The sequence below is a fragment of the Papaver somniferum genome, chromosome 11 (assembly GCF_003573695.1).
Source record: "Papaver somniferum cultivar HN1 chromosome 11, ASM357369v1, whole genome shotgun sequence".
Lineage (NCBI taxonomy): Eukaryota > Viridiplantae > Streptophyta > Magnoliopsida > Ranunculales > Papaveraceae > Papaver > Papaver somniferum.
The window spans coordinates 3,743,434-3,762,814 of NC_039368.1; the positions used below are offsets into that span (position 1 = coordinate 3,743,434).

The following is a 19,381-nucleotide window of genomic DNA, read 5'->3' on the forward strand; positions in this document are numbered from 1 at the left end:
TTTGATACCAATCTGCCTATTTGATTTCCCTTTAGATCGAATAAATCAAAGCTTGGAAATTCGTTTTCAGTAAACAAACCTAGCAAGCCTCACAAATCCGGAACATTTACACTCAATTAGCTGAGAAGCCTAGATTCTTAACCACTTATCAAGAACAATATTAAAACTAATCACTTAAGAATAATTTTTAGATATTTATCTTGAGGAATCACAAAGTCTGAGATGAAGCGAACTTTGCGATTCTATCTCGTTCCTGGAAGAGAGTACTAAAATATCGATATCAAAATGAACAAGAATAGGATACACGAATCTTTAAGTGAAGTCTTTCAGTTGTAGATCTAATTATCTCTCTCGAGGAAACCTAGGTCAATAGAGGACAACTTTAGCAAATAACTAGGATACGAAAGTACCAGGGATTGAATTTTCCAGTTGATTGAGTCTCTCTAGTTATAGATTTTCAAGACTAGGTTGCTTATAACTCAAGCTAAGATAACTTAAGATTAAAGAAAGCACTATGTCTTATTAAATGAAACTCTTGTAAAGAGTTGATGTAAGGATGTGTGGAATATGTATTGAAATCACATAAAAGAACATACACTATGGTCAGTGTACGGGAACCCTGTGTAATGATATTTCTCGGAAAATAGTCTTTTTGAAATTATAAGCAATATCATATTCATTTAAATATTGAAGCTTTGAATCATGATGCAAAACACAAGTGTTTAGCGATCAATGATGTTTTAATTAGAGGTATTTTTTAGAGTTGTAGCAATGCTAAACATATTTAGAAAAATAGTCTATATATAAGCACCTGAAAATTCATATTGGTTAGGTATGCGAAACGGTACGCATATCTATAACCAGTTTGTTAATTCAATTACCAACAACGCACGTGTTAGATATGCATGCCGCTCTGATTGTTCATGAACTCATTTATTACACTACGCGTACGTGTACTGTCCCCCATCTATAAATTCAAAAATATTAAGGTACATGTACCTACCTATTCCGGAACCTTAGATATATATTATATGTAAACTAGGTACGTGTACCTTCCTTGAGTTAAGATTTCAGTAAGTTCTTGAAAGTCTATTTTCTTTTGAAACATTCCAAAATCCTATAGAAATAAACTATCATTCGTTGGAAATCTTCAAATGATCCACATGGCACAAACATAGTTCTTGAACAATAAATAATCTCGAACTAAGATTTTTAAGGACCACTACAAGAAAACTAGGAATTAACGACTACTTTCTTACCAACCGAAGTTGGTGGAGCTCTTCGGTGACGACTTTTGGTAACCAAAAATAGCTCCGGCTAGAAGATATCTCTAACAACCATATTTCCAGCAATGAAAGTCGGTTGAACTTTTTAGCAACGATGACTTAACAACCGAAATATCATATTTGTTGTTATTATCCTCCAGACACCATGGCTGGGTAACCAAAATGTACCATGGAAGGTATATATTTTTTGTCACTCGACCTACGAATATCCATTGCTTGATTCATATTTTGAGATGTTTAACAAGACAAGATTGAATCGAAATTTCTTTTTGCAACATTAAATCTATTAGAAGTCATATGGCATAGTCTTACATGGTTAGAATGGTAATTCATATGAGAAAATAAATAGGTACAACCTTCATGTACGTCTTGTTGATAAAGTTCTCTAAAGGTCTTCGTTTGATCTTCAGTCTTCAATCTTTAAGGATTATTCATTGAGGTCTGATACTCAACTACCAATCTCTAAACCTAGTCTGAGACTTGACTTTACTAGACTAGAAATTAAGATATAATTTTGTGAAAAAAACATTTACAACAAGCTTGAGATACAAAAACTTGTGAGTTCGACTGAGCAGTGCTCTAACAATCTTCCCATTTGCCAATTTTAGTGAAAAATTCTCAATACATATGGATTCAAAATAAATCGATCTTTCATCTCAAAATCCATCATGCTTGATTTCCTTTGATTCTTCATCATCATCATCTTGAATTATTCGTTCTTCAATGGTTCTGCATGTGCTCGTTTCAACAACTTTCTTGTTGAAGATCCGTACCGATAATATCTTTTTGAATATTCAAATAAAGCTTTTTTAGAATGAAACATCACTCTACTAATGGTTATTATCCATAAACATGGTATTTTTACCTTCCTAAAAGTTCAATTGCACCCCAATTTTGAAAAAAATACTACAATGATATGTTGTCCCCCTTGATCATTACTTACATCTTTTGCATAATAGGCAAAACATATAGTTCATAATCCACTTCCCCATACATAATGCCCGGAAAATCTATATGTTTAGTAAGATACTACTCCATGATAGCATTGTCTTTCCACATGAGACAATGATGAGTTGTCAAACTCATAACAAATGTATTCCTTAATTTTCCTTAAACTAACACGTAATACACAATTAATAAGTAGGTTTGTTCCTAAATGAGCAGAGATTCAAGTAAATTTCTAAATTGAACTTTTGTAAAGCTAAGAAAGAAAAAAAAATAGAAATAGCGGAGATGAGAAAAATTAAAGACTCTTCCTCGATCGGGAAACTTGAATCTTTATTAAGTCCATTTACGAAGTCATGAGAATAATATATCTAATCATTCGTTGACTGTGTTTTCATATAATTAAGCTCAAATTTTACATAAACCGTGTTTGTATTTAATCACTTACGAATGAATTTAATCTTTTCCAAATAATTCAGTAAATTCATTTACGAAGCCGTGAGATCACTTTAACTATCATTGCATGAGCGCGTTTGTAAGTTAGTTTATAAAAAAATGTTTATATTTTTCCTTCAAGTTTTATTTTTCAGGCTTTTGCGTTTGGGTACTTGCTTTTTTCTTTTTCATATCTCTTTAATTGTGGTCCGCAATCTTATTTATAAATCTACTAGAAATAACCCATGTCATAACGACACTGCATGAAACTGAAGAACCTTTATTAAAAAATTACGGTTAGTTTACATAATTGTTCAACATTAGATTATATGTGAATTAACATGGTGACATCATTTTTCAAAATATTTATTGATGATACATTATCTTATCTAACTGTTCGAATACGAAACGTATTTTAACAACAATAATAATTAGTGTGACGATAATAATTTTACCGATTATACATGTTTACAACCTAAAAGATATAAATAACGGTCTTAATTTTTTTTTCATATTTAATTTTTATTTTATGATCCCAATTACGAGGGACTATTCAATTTATATTTATAATGATGATAGATTACAGTTCTTAAATCTGTCGGATGTCTTTGTCTGATATGAGGCTTAGATGGTCAGATGTAACGTTTGTCTCTCAAAATATTACTCTCTCATCTAAAGCTCAAAAACCCATGTTGTTATGTATTATAGATTTATATTTTTCAAATAGTGTCGATGCTTACTATTAGAATACTCTCGTCTATCGATGAATGAGTTGTTTGTTTATTTAAGAACCATGAGTTCAGGATGGACAATATTTTGTCGAAGGAAATAAGAAGAGAAAAAACGTCCAAGTAGTCCTTTAATTATATTATATTCCTATAGATAATAAAATAATAGTGCAATTATAAATTACATATCCTTAAACTAATACAAAATATTTGTAAATTTGTTAATGCCATTGAGAAGAGAACACATAATGCTACGAGTATAAGAATTATTACTGTGCATATTTTTTAGATTAAAATTGAATACTAATAATTAATTAGATATAATTTTTTTTATTGGATAAAGAGTATTACAAGAAACTAATTGGAAATCTAACAAGCTAAGCTCCAATAACCTACTACTACATCAGTTGAACAGGTTGGCGTGCTAGCCTATCGGGGAGCCTCATGAGGAACCATCCAAGAGAGCTGAAACTGGCAGGAGGATGATTATTTCACAAAGAGGGAAAGCTAATTCAACCTTCCATGTCAAATTTATAATATTGCGCCATCAAGGACTCTTTAGACCTTCTTAAGTGCATCAAGCCTTATGTTGATATTGCACTTGCCGAGAAACATGATCGTTCTCATCTCCATGTCAGTCAGTGGCAGAGCCATGGTTTAACTAACATATGACCAGCAGAGCTAGTTAGCTATTTTATAAAATATGGGCTCTATATACGTATAATGTAGTATCTATTTTTTTGAGATAAAAAATTAAAATGAAAAGATCCATTTTTTAGGAACCAATAAAGGAATATATAATTTAAAATAGAAAAAAAAGTTATAATTTTTTTTCTTAAATCAGAACAGTTTACAGAAATCTTAGTCATAATAACTTTACTTCATTGCCATCTTTGCGTACACTAATAACAAGATTCTCAATTTTATGACAATTCAATTTTGTACTTTTATGGTAGTTTGCCTTAAACGTGATTTTAATTTTAATTCACCTATAAATACCCGTTTATTCCATATCTTCTTCACCCAACAATTTTTCTTTTACCATCTTCTCTTTCGCTCTCTCGCATAACTTAACCTCCATTTGGTAGTGAGTTTGTTTCTTGTGCATTATAGGTTTATAATTTCGTTTATACTTGTCATTCACAAAAACAGTGTATTTTGTTTTGTAAAATAACATCCTCGTTTTCATTCTCTTCCATTTTCTTATCTTGTTATTAATCTAGCATCAGTAGTTATAAAACTTCTTTATCGGATCTTGTTTTCCTGTTACACTGAACAACAAATATTTTATTTCTGTACAGAGGAAAAGATTTAAGATGGAGAACAACCAACAAACTTGCGCAGCTTGCAAAATTCAAAAAAAGATTTGTTCATCATAGTGTCCCTTGGCTCCATATTTTCCTACTCATAAGTTGGAAGATTTCAAGAATGCTAGCAACCATTTTGGAGTGCGTAACTTTCTGAAGCAGTTGGACAAGGTAAAGCCTCATGAGAAGCGGACAACAACTAGGAGATTAATAATTGAAGCAAACTGCAGAAAAATTTGCCTCGTTGGATGGATATTGGAAGCCGTTTTTCATCAAATAAAGACACTACTAGAAATGGAAAATGAATTTCTTCGCCAACAAAATGAATTTCTTCACCAACAAATTGAGTTTCATAGCCAAAAATCAACAAAAAAGTAAACATCAATAATTTATGCACCACAGAACTTGCAGGAGCAACATCTATATTACCATTTTGGTAAGAAATAATAATAATGTTATTCATTTTGTTTGACATCCATATGAATCGATTTGTTTTTAATTCTCAAGGAGCAAAGTAATGTAATACAGCCCATTAGGGTTTGAACAACTAATAAAGAAGCCGAAGGGTCTACCGCTGGGTGCTGGAAGTATTGAAAGAAAAATTAAGAGATTTAATTTTAGCAAATCAATGATATTACGTTCCAAAGCTCCAACACAACTATTAGCATTCAATGCGAATTATTCATGTTTTGTAACTGATTTTCCATTTCATGTCCTTGATATCCACACTGCTGTCATGTCTGTTCTAGATAAACAATGGCCGAAACAAAATTTAGGTACTTGATTTTAACCAACATTTTTCGTATTTGTATTTGTTGTTGTAATGCGGGGCATAAATTCAAGAACCCGTTAAAGACTTGTTTTTTTTTTTGAAGTAGAAAGGTTGAAATTATATTCAGAAAGGAAAAGGAGAAACAGACAAGAGCGCCTAAGCGAATCTAGAGGTGAGGTCAAAACCAGAACCAAAAACACAGAAAAACAAGACAAAGGGTTGATACAGACCCACGCCCAACCAACAAAAACAGAAAAGATTAAGCAAAGCTGCCTATGCATCAACTATTTGTGCTTCCTAGCAGCCGATCTTTGACCTTTCCCTAGATTTTCACTGCTTCCTTGGTTAGGGATATTCCAATTCCATTTGAGCCTAGAAAGATCTTTCTCAGTCTTCTTTCCCAACTTATCTTCATTGTAGTTACCATTTTTTGACAGATTTTACATCTGATAACTCTTCCTTATCCTCTATTCACTCTTCAATGATATCTCTATCATTACTCAGCAAATTGAAAGAGTTGTTGGTACTGGCTTTGACAGTGGGGCCATTGCTCCTTTCAACCTTGGAGTTACCATCTTTGACGTCTCCAGCCAAATCCTTCTTTCCATCAATTTGGAATCAACTTTGAGATCCGTATGTCACTGAGCATCAGAAATGGGTTGTGCTTTACCTCTTTTTCTACAATCTAGGCCACTGACTCAGAGGTTGAACTCTTACTAGGGACTTTCTATGGTAATTTAGTTGCATTTCTTGAAGTTTCCCTCACCTTTTCCACTGATGGGCCATCCAAGTTTTTACAGGCACCACTTGTATCCGTTAAAGCCTTGCTGTGAAGGTATAAGTGACAAATATAGCCTGGGGACTGTTGATAATTGTTGGAAATATGGGCACCCATCGTGTGTGTGCATGCCCAAATTCCATCTTGGGTGGATGAGTAAAGTCATATGCTTGACTTTGTCAAAGGAAAAATCCTTCTCCAATTAAGTAGATCATGGTGAAACATGTGTCTTGTTTCTTGCCACCATGTATTTGCATAAAGCTAACAAGTGTTTGATCACTTACTCTATGTGTTTAATCCATGACTCCAAGTGTTAGAACTTGTGGCATGTGTTTGATTTTTGCTCCCAAAATCTTGACATTTGCCAAGAGTACATGCTTGAAATTCATGTATAAATAGACTCATAATTCTCATATGTTGAGATGTAACTAAGTAAGAAAGAAATGAGTTTAGCAAGTAATAAGCTAAGTACGGAGAGTAATCAAACTAGCTAGAGAGTATGCAAGTGAGCATTCTAGTACTTAGCTATCAAAGTCTTCTAGTATTCAAACATTAGTTGTAGAATCACCAAAATCCCTTAGTGTCCTTTGGAGAGGAAGTTGAAGTTCTATACGGTATTTAGTTTGTGGAAATATAGTTTGTGCTCATTTTTGTGGCACCTACTCACCATCGAATTTGGAGGTTCAAGAACGTGAAACGCAAGTGATCCGCTGGTTAAACGTCGTCCTCATTTGGAGCGATTACAAGGTACGAACTAATAACCCGCTTCCGCATTTGATTTGTTCAACTTACATATATATTAGTTATATATGATTAACATTGGCATCAGAGCCTTTTATGCGTTTTCGTTAATTTTTTGAATGGACCATGGACTAAACGGCCTCCTCCTAAAAGGACTATGACCTAAAATTAATTATGTGGAGCAATCACCTTTGTGGTTCAATGTGTTCCAATTTCTGGTCTTGCACCGACTATCCAATGGACCATGGACTAAACGGCCTTTGCCTAAAAGGACCATGACCTAAAATTAATTTTGTGAAATTTGTGGTTGATTTAATTAATTTCATATAAATGTAACATGCATGATATTATTTATTTTTGTTAATATGATTAATTTGTTGAATCATGTTGTTTAATTTAATACCATTAGTTTAATTATAAGTGTCTTGCTCAACAAAAATACTTAGTTTATGTGTTTGCGAAAATGTATATTACTGTGTGTATTTTCAGAATTTTAGAAAAATCTAAAAGTGGATTTTTCATTCTGAAACAGGGCATATTTTATTTCATTTTTCATTAGTTGAAAGATAATTTACTTGCTTTATTTTCATTAGTTGAAAATAATTTCAATAGTATATGTTTCCGAAACAATGCATATTTTTGCTTTATTTCGTTAGTTGAAAATAATTCGTGAGCGAGGTACTTTATAAATTAGTATCTTATTTATCTCCGTTGATAGATAACTAATCATCATATGTTGGTTGATTCTAAGTGGTTTTATTGGCTTAAGTTATGTGCTTTACCAATATTTATTTGTCCAAATTAATTGATAGAGGTCATATTAAAATGCATATTTGGATGATGATTATGAGCCTAGCGAAATTTTCGATCTCGGATTTGTGTGTAGATATGATTTTATCAATTAGATTTTGAGACAATATAGTGAGTGTATACATAATAATAATGTCCAACTTTTTGCAAAAAAAAACGTGTAGAAATGGCTAGCAACAATGTGATTGTTGATCTCAATAAGGGTGATAAACTTGATGGGAAGAACTATGATGTGTGGCATAGAAAAATCCGATACTTGTTGGATGAAGGAGGAAAAATGGAACTCCTAACAAATGAAATGGTACGACCCGCAGAGGGTCATACTTCCCAACACCGTCGTGATCTTGAAGCCTACGAAACTTGGGTTAAGAAAGATCGTCATGCACGCCACACTATGTTGAGTAGCATGCACAATGATCTTATTGAAGAGTATGAGGATTTTCCTACTGCCAAGCAAATGTGGGACCAGCTAAAATTTGACTTTGGTGGTACGTCCACCACTAGACTTCGCAGCTTAGTGCTGAAATTTGAGGTCTACCTAAAGAATCCCAAGCATTCAATGACAGAACATCTTAGAAGGATGTCGTCAATGATTCGTGAGTTGAAATCTGCTGGGAATGTTCTAAGTGATGAACAACAAGTTTTAGCTGTGATAAGATCGTTGCGTGATTCTTGGGTGCATATGAAGCAAATTCTTACTCATAATGAAAGCATCAAGAATTTTTCTAACATATCTCGACACGTTGAGCTTGAAGCTGAGCGCCAAGAGGCGACACGTGTGGCTACCTTGTATACTTAAGGTGAGCGCAAACCACAAGGGAAGCGCAATAAAAATAGCCAAAGGGATGCTGAAAAGGAGGAAAAACCAGCGAAGCGCCGTCGTGGTAGGCGTGCTGGTAAAAGAGACAAATCTAAGATGAAATGCTATAACTGTGGAAACAAAGGACATTTTGGCCGTGAGTGCACTGAGACGAAAAAGGTACTTTGTTTATTTAACTCTGTTTACACATATGTGTGTTCACATGTAATGGTTGCCCACTCTATCCCCGAATGGATTGTAGATACGGGAGCAACAAACCATGTAGCTCGAGATCAAGCGGAGTTCGTAGATTATCGACGTATTTCATGTGGTACATATAGGGTTTATATGGGCAATGGCACATGTGAGGATGCTATGGGGATTGGCACGTATTAACTCTCTATGCGCTATGGACGCATTTTAAAACTTCACGATGTGTTATACGTACCTGTAATTCATCATAATCTACTTTCAGTTATTTCACTTCTTAGTTTAGGATACTCTTTTAAAATAGAAGACGGTAGGTTGGACATCTTATTTTATGGTACTTTGTTTGGACATGGTTATCTATGTAATAATTTCTTTAAATTAGACTTGTTTCATTCTGTTTCTTCTGAGACTTTAGTGTCTGATGCTAGTAGTAGTAGTGTTATTGACTGTGTAACTTGGCATGCTAGACTAGAACATATCGGGCAAGATAGGATGACTCGGTTAGATCGAGAAGGCCATCTAGGCTCACTCGCTAAAGTTTCCTTACCCGTATGTGAACATTTTCTAGAAGGAATATCTTGTAGAAAACCTTTTGGTAAGGCCAAACGTGCTGCTCAACCTCTTGAGCTGGTACATTCTGATATTTGTGGACCTATGAATGTTAAAGCTAGACATGGTTATTCTTATTTTCTCATATTTATTTATGATTATACGCGATTTGGTTATGTATATATGATTTCTCACCGTTACGAAGCCTTGGATTGTTTCAAGCGCTTTGTTGCAGAAGTTAAGAATCAAACCGGGAAGAGTTTAAAGACTCTCCGTAGTGACCGTGGACGCTAATATTTATCCGATATGTTCAGGGAATTTTATGAGAGTAAGGGAATAACTAGACAACTTACTATTCCAAATACTCTGCAACAAAATGGTGTTGCAGAGAGAAGGAACAAAACATTATTAGATATGGTTAGATCAATGATGGCGCAAGCCAACCTCCCAATATCTTTCTGGGGGGATGCTATTATGACTGCGGCCTATATTATGAACCGTGTCCCAACTCAGTCGTTTCCTTCTACACCATATGAAGTTTGGAAAGGCGAAAAACCTAATTTAGGAAATTTTCACCCGTGGGGTTCAGCTGGCTATGTTCACAATGCTTATCATGTGTATGGAAAGCTAGGTCCTAGAACAAGAAATCTTGTCTTTATAAGATATTGTGATTGCTCAAAAGGCTATGTGATGTATGGTGAACATCCAAGTGGAGGGATGACTGAGATAGAGTCCAGAGATATTGTTTTCATTGAAAATGATTTTCCTCGAATCAGTGACATTAACAAAAACTTGGAACTCTTTGAAATAGAAGAGATTGAAGATATCTTACCATCTGGGAGTGATCTACATCCTAGTGGGAGTGAACCGCTAGAGACACAAGTTTTTGAACCATGCAGAAGTGAGCGTGGAAAAGTACCCCGTCGTCATTTTGAGATTGAAGGGGGAATATTAATGTATGCTGCGAGTATTGAAGATGGGCCTACTTCTTTTAGAGAAGCCATCTCTTCAGTCGATTGCAATAAATGGCTTTATGCAACGAAAGAGGAAATTAAATCAATGGATAAGAATGACGTTTTGGAGTTGGTTGATCCTCCGCCTGGGCGAAAGGCCATTGGAAACAAATGGGTCTTTAAAATTAAACGCAAGGTAGATGGTTCAATCCAAAAATACAAAGCTCGTCTAGTGGCAAAAGGATATACTCAACAGGAGGGTATTGACTATGAGGAAACCTTCTCTCATGCGGTAAGGTTTGCCTCAATTCGCCTCGTGCTTGCTATTGTAGCATATTTGGATTTAGAATTGTTCCAGATGGATGTTAAAACTGCATTTCTTAATGGGGAACTAGACGAAGAGATTTACATGTCTCAACCGACGGGTTTTGAGGTCAAAGGACAAGAGCGCAAAGTTTGCCGTCTCAAACGTTCCATTTATGGACTTAAACAGTCGTCTAGACAATGGTATATGCGTTTCCATCAATCTATCACCTCTGCTGGTTATGAAATGATTTAGGAAGACCATTGTGTGCACATAAAACGATCTCAGAAAAGCATTCTTATCCTAGCCTTATATGTCGATGACATTCTATTAGCGGGTAATGATCTAGAAGGAATTGTCACCACTAAGAATTGGTTGTCCTCTAATTTTGAAATGACGGACATGGGTGAAGCTAATTATGTATTAGGTGTTAAGATCACGCGAGACCGCTCAAGAAAGACTCTTAGTTTGTCTCAAGAGACTTACATAAAAAAGATACTTGAGCGCTTTCGAATGCATGATTGCAAACCCATTTACACTCCTATGGACAAATCATGTGTTCTAAGTAACGATCAAAGCCCTAAGAATGAAGAAGAAAAGAAATACATGTCCAATGTACCATATTCATCTGCGTTGGGGAGTCTTATGTACGCTATGTTGTGTACTAGACCCGACATAAGTTTTGCAGTAGGGATGGTAAGCCGTTACCAAAGTAACCCTGGACCAGATCACTGGAAATAAGTTAAAAGGATATTTCGTTATCTTAATGGGACTGCTAATCTCCCTCTTTGTTACCATGGGGAAGACATTAGACTCAGAGGACTTAGCGATGCTGATTGGAGCAACGATAGAGATGAGTTTAAACCCACTTCAGGATACGCTTTTAAACTTTGTGGTGGTGCAATCACTTGGTGTAGTCAGAAATAAAAGTGCATTGCTCTGTCTACAATGGAAGCAGAGTATGTGCACTTGCGGCAGCCTCCCAAGAAGTTGTCTGGTTGAGGAGATTTCTTAAGATACTCGGTGTCTCGGAACACGCAAAAGAAGCGGTGTTGCTTCACCGTGATAGCACATCATCTCTAGCATATGTGAAAGATCCCAAATACCATGGAAAAACAAAACACATTGGTAGGAGTTTCCACTTTATACGCGATATGGTTGCACGAAAAAAAGTTGTTCTTAGACATATATCCACAAATAGAATGTTGTCTAACCCTTTGACTAAGCCCATTCCGAAAATTGGTTTTCAATCTCACATAGAGAACATGGGATTAAAATGGATTTGATATGTAGAACATGTGATAATGACATTATTATTATAAGTATTAATGCTTTCTTAAGTAAATATGTTTTTATAGAAATCATATACTTTTGATGTGTACACGGATATTGAAGTTGTCAGCAGGCAAGAATCGTCCTACTCACACAGGTAATTCGCCTTGGCGCTTAGTACAACGAGCAATATGAGACAAAATAAGTGACGTTTATCGGAAGATATGTTTTACGAAAAACCACGTGCTTTTAATAGCAAACTTTTCTATACAACTATAAGTCGCCTTAATATGTAACCACCATTTAATGAAGCCTGTTGTAGAGCCAGATGTGATTTTCTGAACAGTTACTATGTGAATGACTATTGGAACAGAAAGTCAAGTTAGGCGCTTAAATGGAGACTAGACTAAGATCTGTATGGCGTATGCTTTTTATGCTCGACATGCCCATTTGAGTGGGAGAAACTCCATAGCATACACTTTGTGATGTATGCGCTAAGTCGAACGATTGTGAGAGCGACGAATGATTCCCTGCTTCATTGCTGTGTGAGCCACTGGATTAATATCCAATTCATTTACCCCTTTGACTTGAGTTTATGTCATGAAGAGGATACCTAATGATGCTACTTTACCATGTTTTCTAATACGATGCAACTTCCCATATGATGATACATGTCTAGGAAAGCTGTTAAGTTGAATTGGAACGATATGAATTTCTTGGAAGAAAATTTGATGTTACACCATGAATTGTGACTCAAAGCTCCAGCGTTTTTCATCTGTCGAAAATCATGGGTACAATTGATAAAATGTACATGGGTGCAATACTGCTTGCTAGAGGGATTAAGAGTATCGTGTCAGGTGTAGTCAAATTATCTGAGGTAATGAGATCCGAACATTATTTGTGAAGGATTGATGTCTCCATGCTGACTCGTAATGAGGTTCTAGTATGAACCTCCCAAAATGAAGGTATCTCGACGGTCGCACAAACTATTTACTAATATGAACATTTTTCTCTTAGGACTTTTGATTGGGAAGCATGCTGGCGTTACACACACTATGTGTGAGTGGGAGATGTTGGAAATATGGGCACCCATTGTGTGTGTGCATGCCCAAATTCCATCTTGGGTGGATGAGTAAAGTCATATGCTTGACTTTCTCAAAGGAAAAATCCTTCTCCAACTAAGTAAGCCATGGTGAAACATGTGTCTTGTTTCTTGCCACCATGTATTTGCATAAAGCTAACAAGTGTTTGATCACTTACTCCATGTGTTTACTCCATGACTCCAAGTGTTAGAACTTGTGACATGTGTTTGATTTTTGCTCCCAAAAGCTTGACACTTGCCAAGAGTACATGCTTGAAATTCATGTATAAATAGACTCATAATTCTCATATGTTGAGATGTAACTAAGTAAGAAAGAAATGAGTTTAGCAAGTAATAAGCTAAGTATGGAGAGTAATCAAACTAGCTAGAGAGTATGTAAGTGAGCATTCTAGTACTTAGCTAGCAAAGTCTTCTAGTATTCAAACATTAGTTGTAGAATCATCAAAATCTCTTAGTGTCATTTGGAGAGGAAATTGAAGTTCTATACGATATTTAGTATGTGGAAATATAGTTTGTGCTCATTTTTGTGGCACCTACTCACCGCCGAATTTGGAGGTTCAAGAACGTGAAACGCAAGTAATCCGTTGGTTCGACGTCATCCTCATTTGAAGCGATTACAAAGTACGAACTAATAATCCGCTTCCGCATTTGATTTGTTCATCTTATATATATATATATATCGATTATATATGACTAACAATAACAAAGGGGAGAAGAAATATATCTGTGAGAACCCAAAAAGTGTTGCTTTTGGGATGGGGTACATTTTACACAACAGCGGTGGAAAGCAGTGTATGCAGCTATCCAACCGTCTCTCGACAAAATCTACTAATTCACAAGTGTTGCAACTAAACTTAAGATGTTTTTTTTTAGTTTTTGGTTACCTGTGTGTACGAGTTGCTATTGTACTGCGGTTTTATACCTTTGTTTGTCAAGGTATGTGTTCAATTCAGATTGTTTGTATTAACCAGTTCTTTTTTCTTTTCTTTTATAATGCAGTTTTGGTTGAGAAAATGCTTAGGATTTAGTTTTGGTTGAGAAAATGCTTAGGATTCAGTTTTGGTTGAGAAAATGCTTAGGATTCAGTTTGATGTCATGTCAAGATACTTTTTCTTCTTTTAAGAGCCTCCGGCAAGAACAAAAAACAACTATCCTTAAATCAGTACAATCGGCAAGAAATCCTAGTCATAATAATTTTACTTTGGTGCCATATACAGGTGTCTCGATTAAGTTCAAATGAAATCCATTTTTCCATACATTAAAACTAACAATAATAACAAGACAAGATTCTCAATTTGATGACAATTCAATTTTGTACATATATGGTACCTTTGCATTAAATGTGACTTTAATTTTAATTTACCTATAAATACCTGTTTATTTTATGTCGTCTCCACCCAACAATTTCTTTTTTCTCCTTCGCTCTCTCGCATAAAACCTGGAGTTGGTATGAGTTTGTTTCTTGTGCATTGTAGCTCTATGCTTCTGTTTATGCTTGTTATTCACAAAAATAGCGTATTCTTTTTTGTGAAATAACATTCCCGTTTTCACTCTCTTCCATTATTTTATCTTGTTATTCATCTAGCCTCAGTAATTATAAAACTTCAATGCGAATTGTGTCTTGGATCTTCGTTTTCCTATTATACTAGTTAATTACATGACAAATATTTTGTTTTGCGCAGAGAAAAAGATTGAAAATGGAGAACAACCAACAAACTTGTGCAGCATGTAAGATCCAAAACAAGATCTGTTCACCGGAGTGTACCTTGGCACCATATTTTCCTCCACATAAGTTGGAAGATTTCAAGAATGTTAGTTACCATTTTGGAGTGCCTAATTTTCTGAAGCAATTGGACAAGGTAAAGCCTGATGAGAAGAAAATAACAGCTAAGACGTTAATAATAGAAGCTAACTGCAGAAAGATTTATCCCATTGGAGGGATATTGGAAGCTGTTTATCATCATAGAAAGTTACTAGAAAAGCAAAATAAATTTCTTCGCGAACAAAATGAATTTCTTAGCGAACAAATTGAATCTCATCGCCAGGAATTAATAAAAAAGTGAACAACACTAAACTATGCACCCCAGAACCAGTTGCAGGAGCAACATCTATATTACCATTTTGTTAAGAAATAATAGTACTGATGTTTTACATCCATATGAATCGATTTGTTTTTTATTTTCTCAAGGAGCAAAGTAATGTAAAAAACCCATTGGATAAATTGTAGCTAGACGGGATGGATCTTGTGAACGGCATCTTTCTTTTTACGTAGTAGTTTCACGCCATAAACAGAAGAAGAATTTATTTTATTTTTTTGACAAAGAAGAAGAAGTAGATCAATGTTGATTTTGACAAAAAAAGATTCCACTTCAAATGATCTGCTAGACCCACAGCGGGTTCGCCATAACATTGTCAATTATGTAACCTGTTGGAGACACTTGGCTGTCTTACTGAAAAATTCTCTCTCCTTTTTTCTTGGAGAACAGAACATTAATGTTCATATCCTTGGATATGGGCTAGCCTAGTTTTGTTTCATGAGGCCAACCATACGTACGACTTGCCGGGTATAACATGCTAGACCATGATACACATGATGCATGTGCAGTCAGCTAGGCTTCAACCCAACTTACCAGACGTCAATTAATCTGTCGTACAATAAGTTGGTTAGAGTACTTTCTATTGAATTGGAGTTTATAGCATCACGACATTAAAGTTGGAAGAACGTTAGTTTGGTTCACTCATAGTACAAACACTTGCCTACAATAACTGAATTCAATGCATTTTTTTTTTCCAAATTTCCATGAAAATTTAAATGATATAACAACCTAACTTAACGCATAATTGTGTATTTTCCACCTATAAAACGGCATTTCTCTGCCTTCAGGAAAATGCATCACAGAAGCATTTCTATTTCAAAGCACGTTTAGTGAGTTATATCGTCTTACACATACTGATGCGGCATCTGCATGATGAGGTACGTAGTAAATGTTGTTAACATGTCAAATATGTCTATGTCAAAGAAAATAAATTTATACAGATGGTCAAAGTGTTTTTGGTTAATCTGACATGGAGTTGAATGCTGTTAATCAAGGTGACATCCAAGGAGGTTTTTAAAGTGATTAAGGAAACATATGAGGAAAAATTTAACTCATTCATGTCAGAGAAGTTGATACCCGTCGCTGGCGATACTGCTCTTGAAAACCTGGGGATAGGAGATGCGAAGATGAGGGAAAAGATATTCAGAGATGTAGACGTCGTAGTGAATTTTGCTGCAACCACAAATTTTAATGAGAGGTAATATCACTAATATGTGCATAGTTAACTAATTCATGACCACCAGATATTTTCAGTCCAAAATGAGGTTAACGATAATTCGACTATAAATTATGGATAGATATGATGTTGCATTGGGTACCAATACCTTGGGGCCAAAGAATATTTTGGATTTGAGCAAGAAATGTGTGAAACTTGAAATGCTTCTCCATATATCAACTGGTAATGATTCTTTCTTATTGTTAAGATGTTGATGTGATTGACAGCTTATGTATGTGGAGATAAGGCAGGATTGATATTAGAAGAACCATATAAGATGGGTGAAACACTTACTAGGACTAAAACAATTTTAGACATTGGAATGGAGAAAAAAGTCATTGAACAGAAATTGGAAGAATTCAGAGCTAAGCTACTATCAAAGAAAGAAGAAACAAAGGCCATGAAAGAATTAGGCCTTGAAAGGTTTGAAAAAAATTACCAACTTGTTTTTTCTAACTAATCGTGACAATCAATGAACTAATTGCGCTGATTATAACGGTGCTTAATTGTTGATTTGATTTTTGGTTGAGTAGGGCAAGAATGTTTGGATGGCCAAATGTATATGTGTTTACGAAGGCGATGGGGGAAATGCTAATTGGTGAACGAAGAGAAAATCTTCCAATTATTATTGTAAGACCAACGATTGTAACGAGTACTATCAAAGAACCATTTCCAGGCTGGGTTGAAGGTGTCAAGTAATAATAACTTCCTATACCAAAATTTACATCATCTACATGTATGCATATACTAACTAGTTTTTATTTTGTTATAATCAATCAGAACTGTCGACTCTTACTTTGCCGGTTTTGGCCTGGGGAAAATAACATTCTTCCTTGGAAGCTCCAAAACAATCATGGATGTGGTAACTCATTTTCATTTACACAATCACTAAAATCATGTTCGGAAACTGAAAAGTAGTTCTGAGAAGTTACCTCTACTGAAGCAATTGAGTGGATTTCACAATCGGGAAAAAGTTGTTTCTTTGACTTTTACAAGTTCTGGAAACGTAACCAAACAAATTGTTCTGTTATTCATCTCAAAGAACTCGAAAAATTAACCCTTTGAAGTCATATCCAAACATGTAATAATCGCATCGTTCCAACCTATATTTCAGATTCCAGGAGACATGGTGGTGAATGCTACAATGGCCGCAATGGTTGCTCATGGAGATAAACCTAATTCAAGGTTCATGATCATTTACCAAGTTGGTTCTTCTAATAGAGAACCAATGTATTGTTCCATGATTAAAGATTATGCTTACAATCATTTCGCAAAGAATCCATTGATGAGTAAAAATGGAAAACTTATCAAAGTTGTGAAACCTTATTGTTTCACAAGTATGAATAGTTTACAAATATACATGGATCTCAAATACAACTTTCCACTCAAGGTAGTTGCGCATCATCACCACATTTTTACGAGCCATTAAGTTTAGTTAAATTCTTTCCTAACCAAATTCGGTGGTTTTTGCAGGGGTTGCGTTTAGCCTATGCCATACTTCGCCATGATGATGGTGGCTTTTGCACTGACATGGAACATCAAGTGAAATTTGTAACTAAATTGGCTATAAATTAAACGAGCCTTACCTGCTGTTTAAGGGAAGGTATATATATACGTGTTCAATTAAACTGAATGTAAGTTTCGTTCTTCAGTAACATACGAGTATGTAATTCATTAATGGCTTTATTGCAGATTTGATGACTCGAACACAGAGAAGCTTAGAATTTCAGTGAAAGCGAACGTAAAGGAGAAGAATATGTTTTACTTTGTTCCTCAATGCATCAACTGGGACGACTACTTCATGAATATTCATCTCCCTGGCCTAATGACATTTGTTCTTAATTAATTATTGATGATGTTAAGTAATCGCAATACGCAGTAATAAATAATCCTCATCTCTGGATAAGTGTGGTGATTGAAATTACCATCGTATGTTTTTTTTCTTATGTTTCCGTATTTTTTATTTATCTGGGATTAGGTAGTAGATATTTTTATTGAAATTACTATCCCCACTTGATGTCTGTTTTTTAGTTCTTTAATAAATAAAACTTTTATGCTAAAATAAATTATCAGTAAATTTTTCTACCGAGGGTTGTCATGATTGCCGTTGTTGATGATACCAACAACCTCAGTTCAAAATTCAAATTCTCAAAATCGTCGACCCAGAATTCTAATTCTATGCCTAGTACTGCCTAGAGTTCTTTACAGATTATGAGAAGCAGCAGCAGCAGGCACCAGTGACAGCAATCTTAATGTTAATAGTTTTGTTGCTAGTAATTGTACTGGGCTTTGGCATTGGATTGACTGAAATCTCTCAGCAACTCAGGGCTGTAAGCAAATCTTGCAACACTACCCTGGCCCGTTGCACCTACCCCATCATTCAAGATTACCAACAAGCCCCACTCTTGAACCGAACTCGTAACCAGGTGGCAGGTGCACCCCAAATGGTTCAGGAATAGACTACTTGAAGGAACTAGAAACTTAGACCACCATATAAACTCTGGCCATTCAAGGCCATAAGCAAATGCTGGAAAACGTTAACAGAAGAACATTATCTTTCATTGATTTATAACTAAATTCGATCAAACGGAATCTCATAATTTAAAGAAGACACTTTTGGGGTTTACAAAATACAATCCTAATTTACCAGAAAGCAGCAGGTTTTAGCTCCCAGGACGTACATGATTGGAGCAGCAGGACTTTCTTATCATGCTAGTAACTTTGATGCAGGTTCAGACTAATTAACAGTTATCGTGGCTCTACTTGAGGAGTGTGACTGACCATGTCTAGAGTGTAAATCTTTTTCAAATTATTATGAATGATATCATGATTGTCTAATCCTAGATAATTAAATAGGAATTCTCAGTAAATAAATCAGTAATTCGACGAATAACACCTAAAAGGTTAAAACTAACGAGATATACACAGGCTCCTCAATATTCTAACCATTGTCCACATGTAGTCACGTAAATCGTTAACATCTAGTTTAGCAGTCGCTGATCTGTGTGTGTCTGTGCGCTTCTATGTTTTACTGGTTAGTATACTTACAAGTTTAGAACATGTCAAGAAAGAGCAGGC

General features: G+C 35.1%; 1 protein-coding gene across 3 annotated transcripts; it reads left to right on the forward strand.

The window, feature by feature from the left end:
• Nucleotides 1-15,858: 15,858 nt before the first annotated feature.
• On the forward strand, nt 15,859-18,324 carry LOC113320269 (fatty acyl-CoA reductase 8-like). 3 transcript variants are annotated; one of them, XM_026568196.1, is made up of 9 exons: nt 15,859-15,965; nt 16,083-16,285; nt 16,386-16,486; nt 16,618-16,726; nt 16,837-16,998; nt 17,084-17,165; nt 17,418-17,693; nt 17,777-17,906; nt 17,996-18,324. In XM_026568196.1, the coding sequence occupies exons 1-8, from the start codon at nt 15,945-15,947 to the stop codon at nt 17,876-17,878; spliced, it is 1,056 nt and encodes a 351-aa protein (XP_026423981.1). In that variant the 5' UTR covers nt 15,859-15,944; the 3' UTR covers nt 17,879-17,906; nt 17,996-18,324. The 3 variants fall into 3 exon arrangements, with proteins under 3 accessions (XP_026423981.1, XP_026423982.1, XP_026423983.1); XM_026568197.1 differs by lacking the exons at nt 16,386-16,486; nt 16,618-16,726; XM_026568198.1 differs by lacking the exons at nt 15,859-15,965; nt 16,386-16,486 and having other exon boundaries at nt 16,180-16,285; nt 16,531-16,726.
• Nucleotides 18,325-19,381: the final 1,057 nt, after the last annotated feature.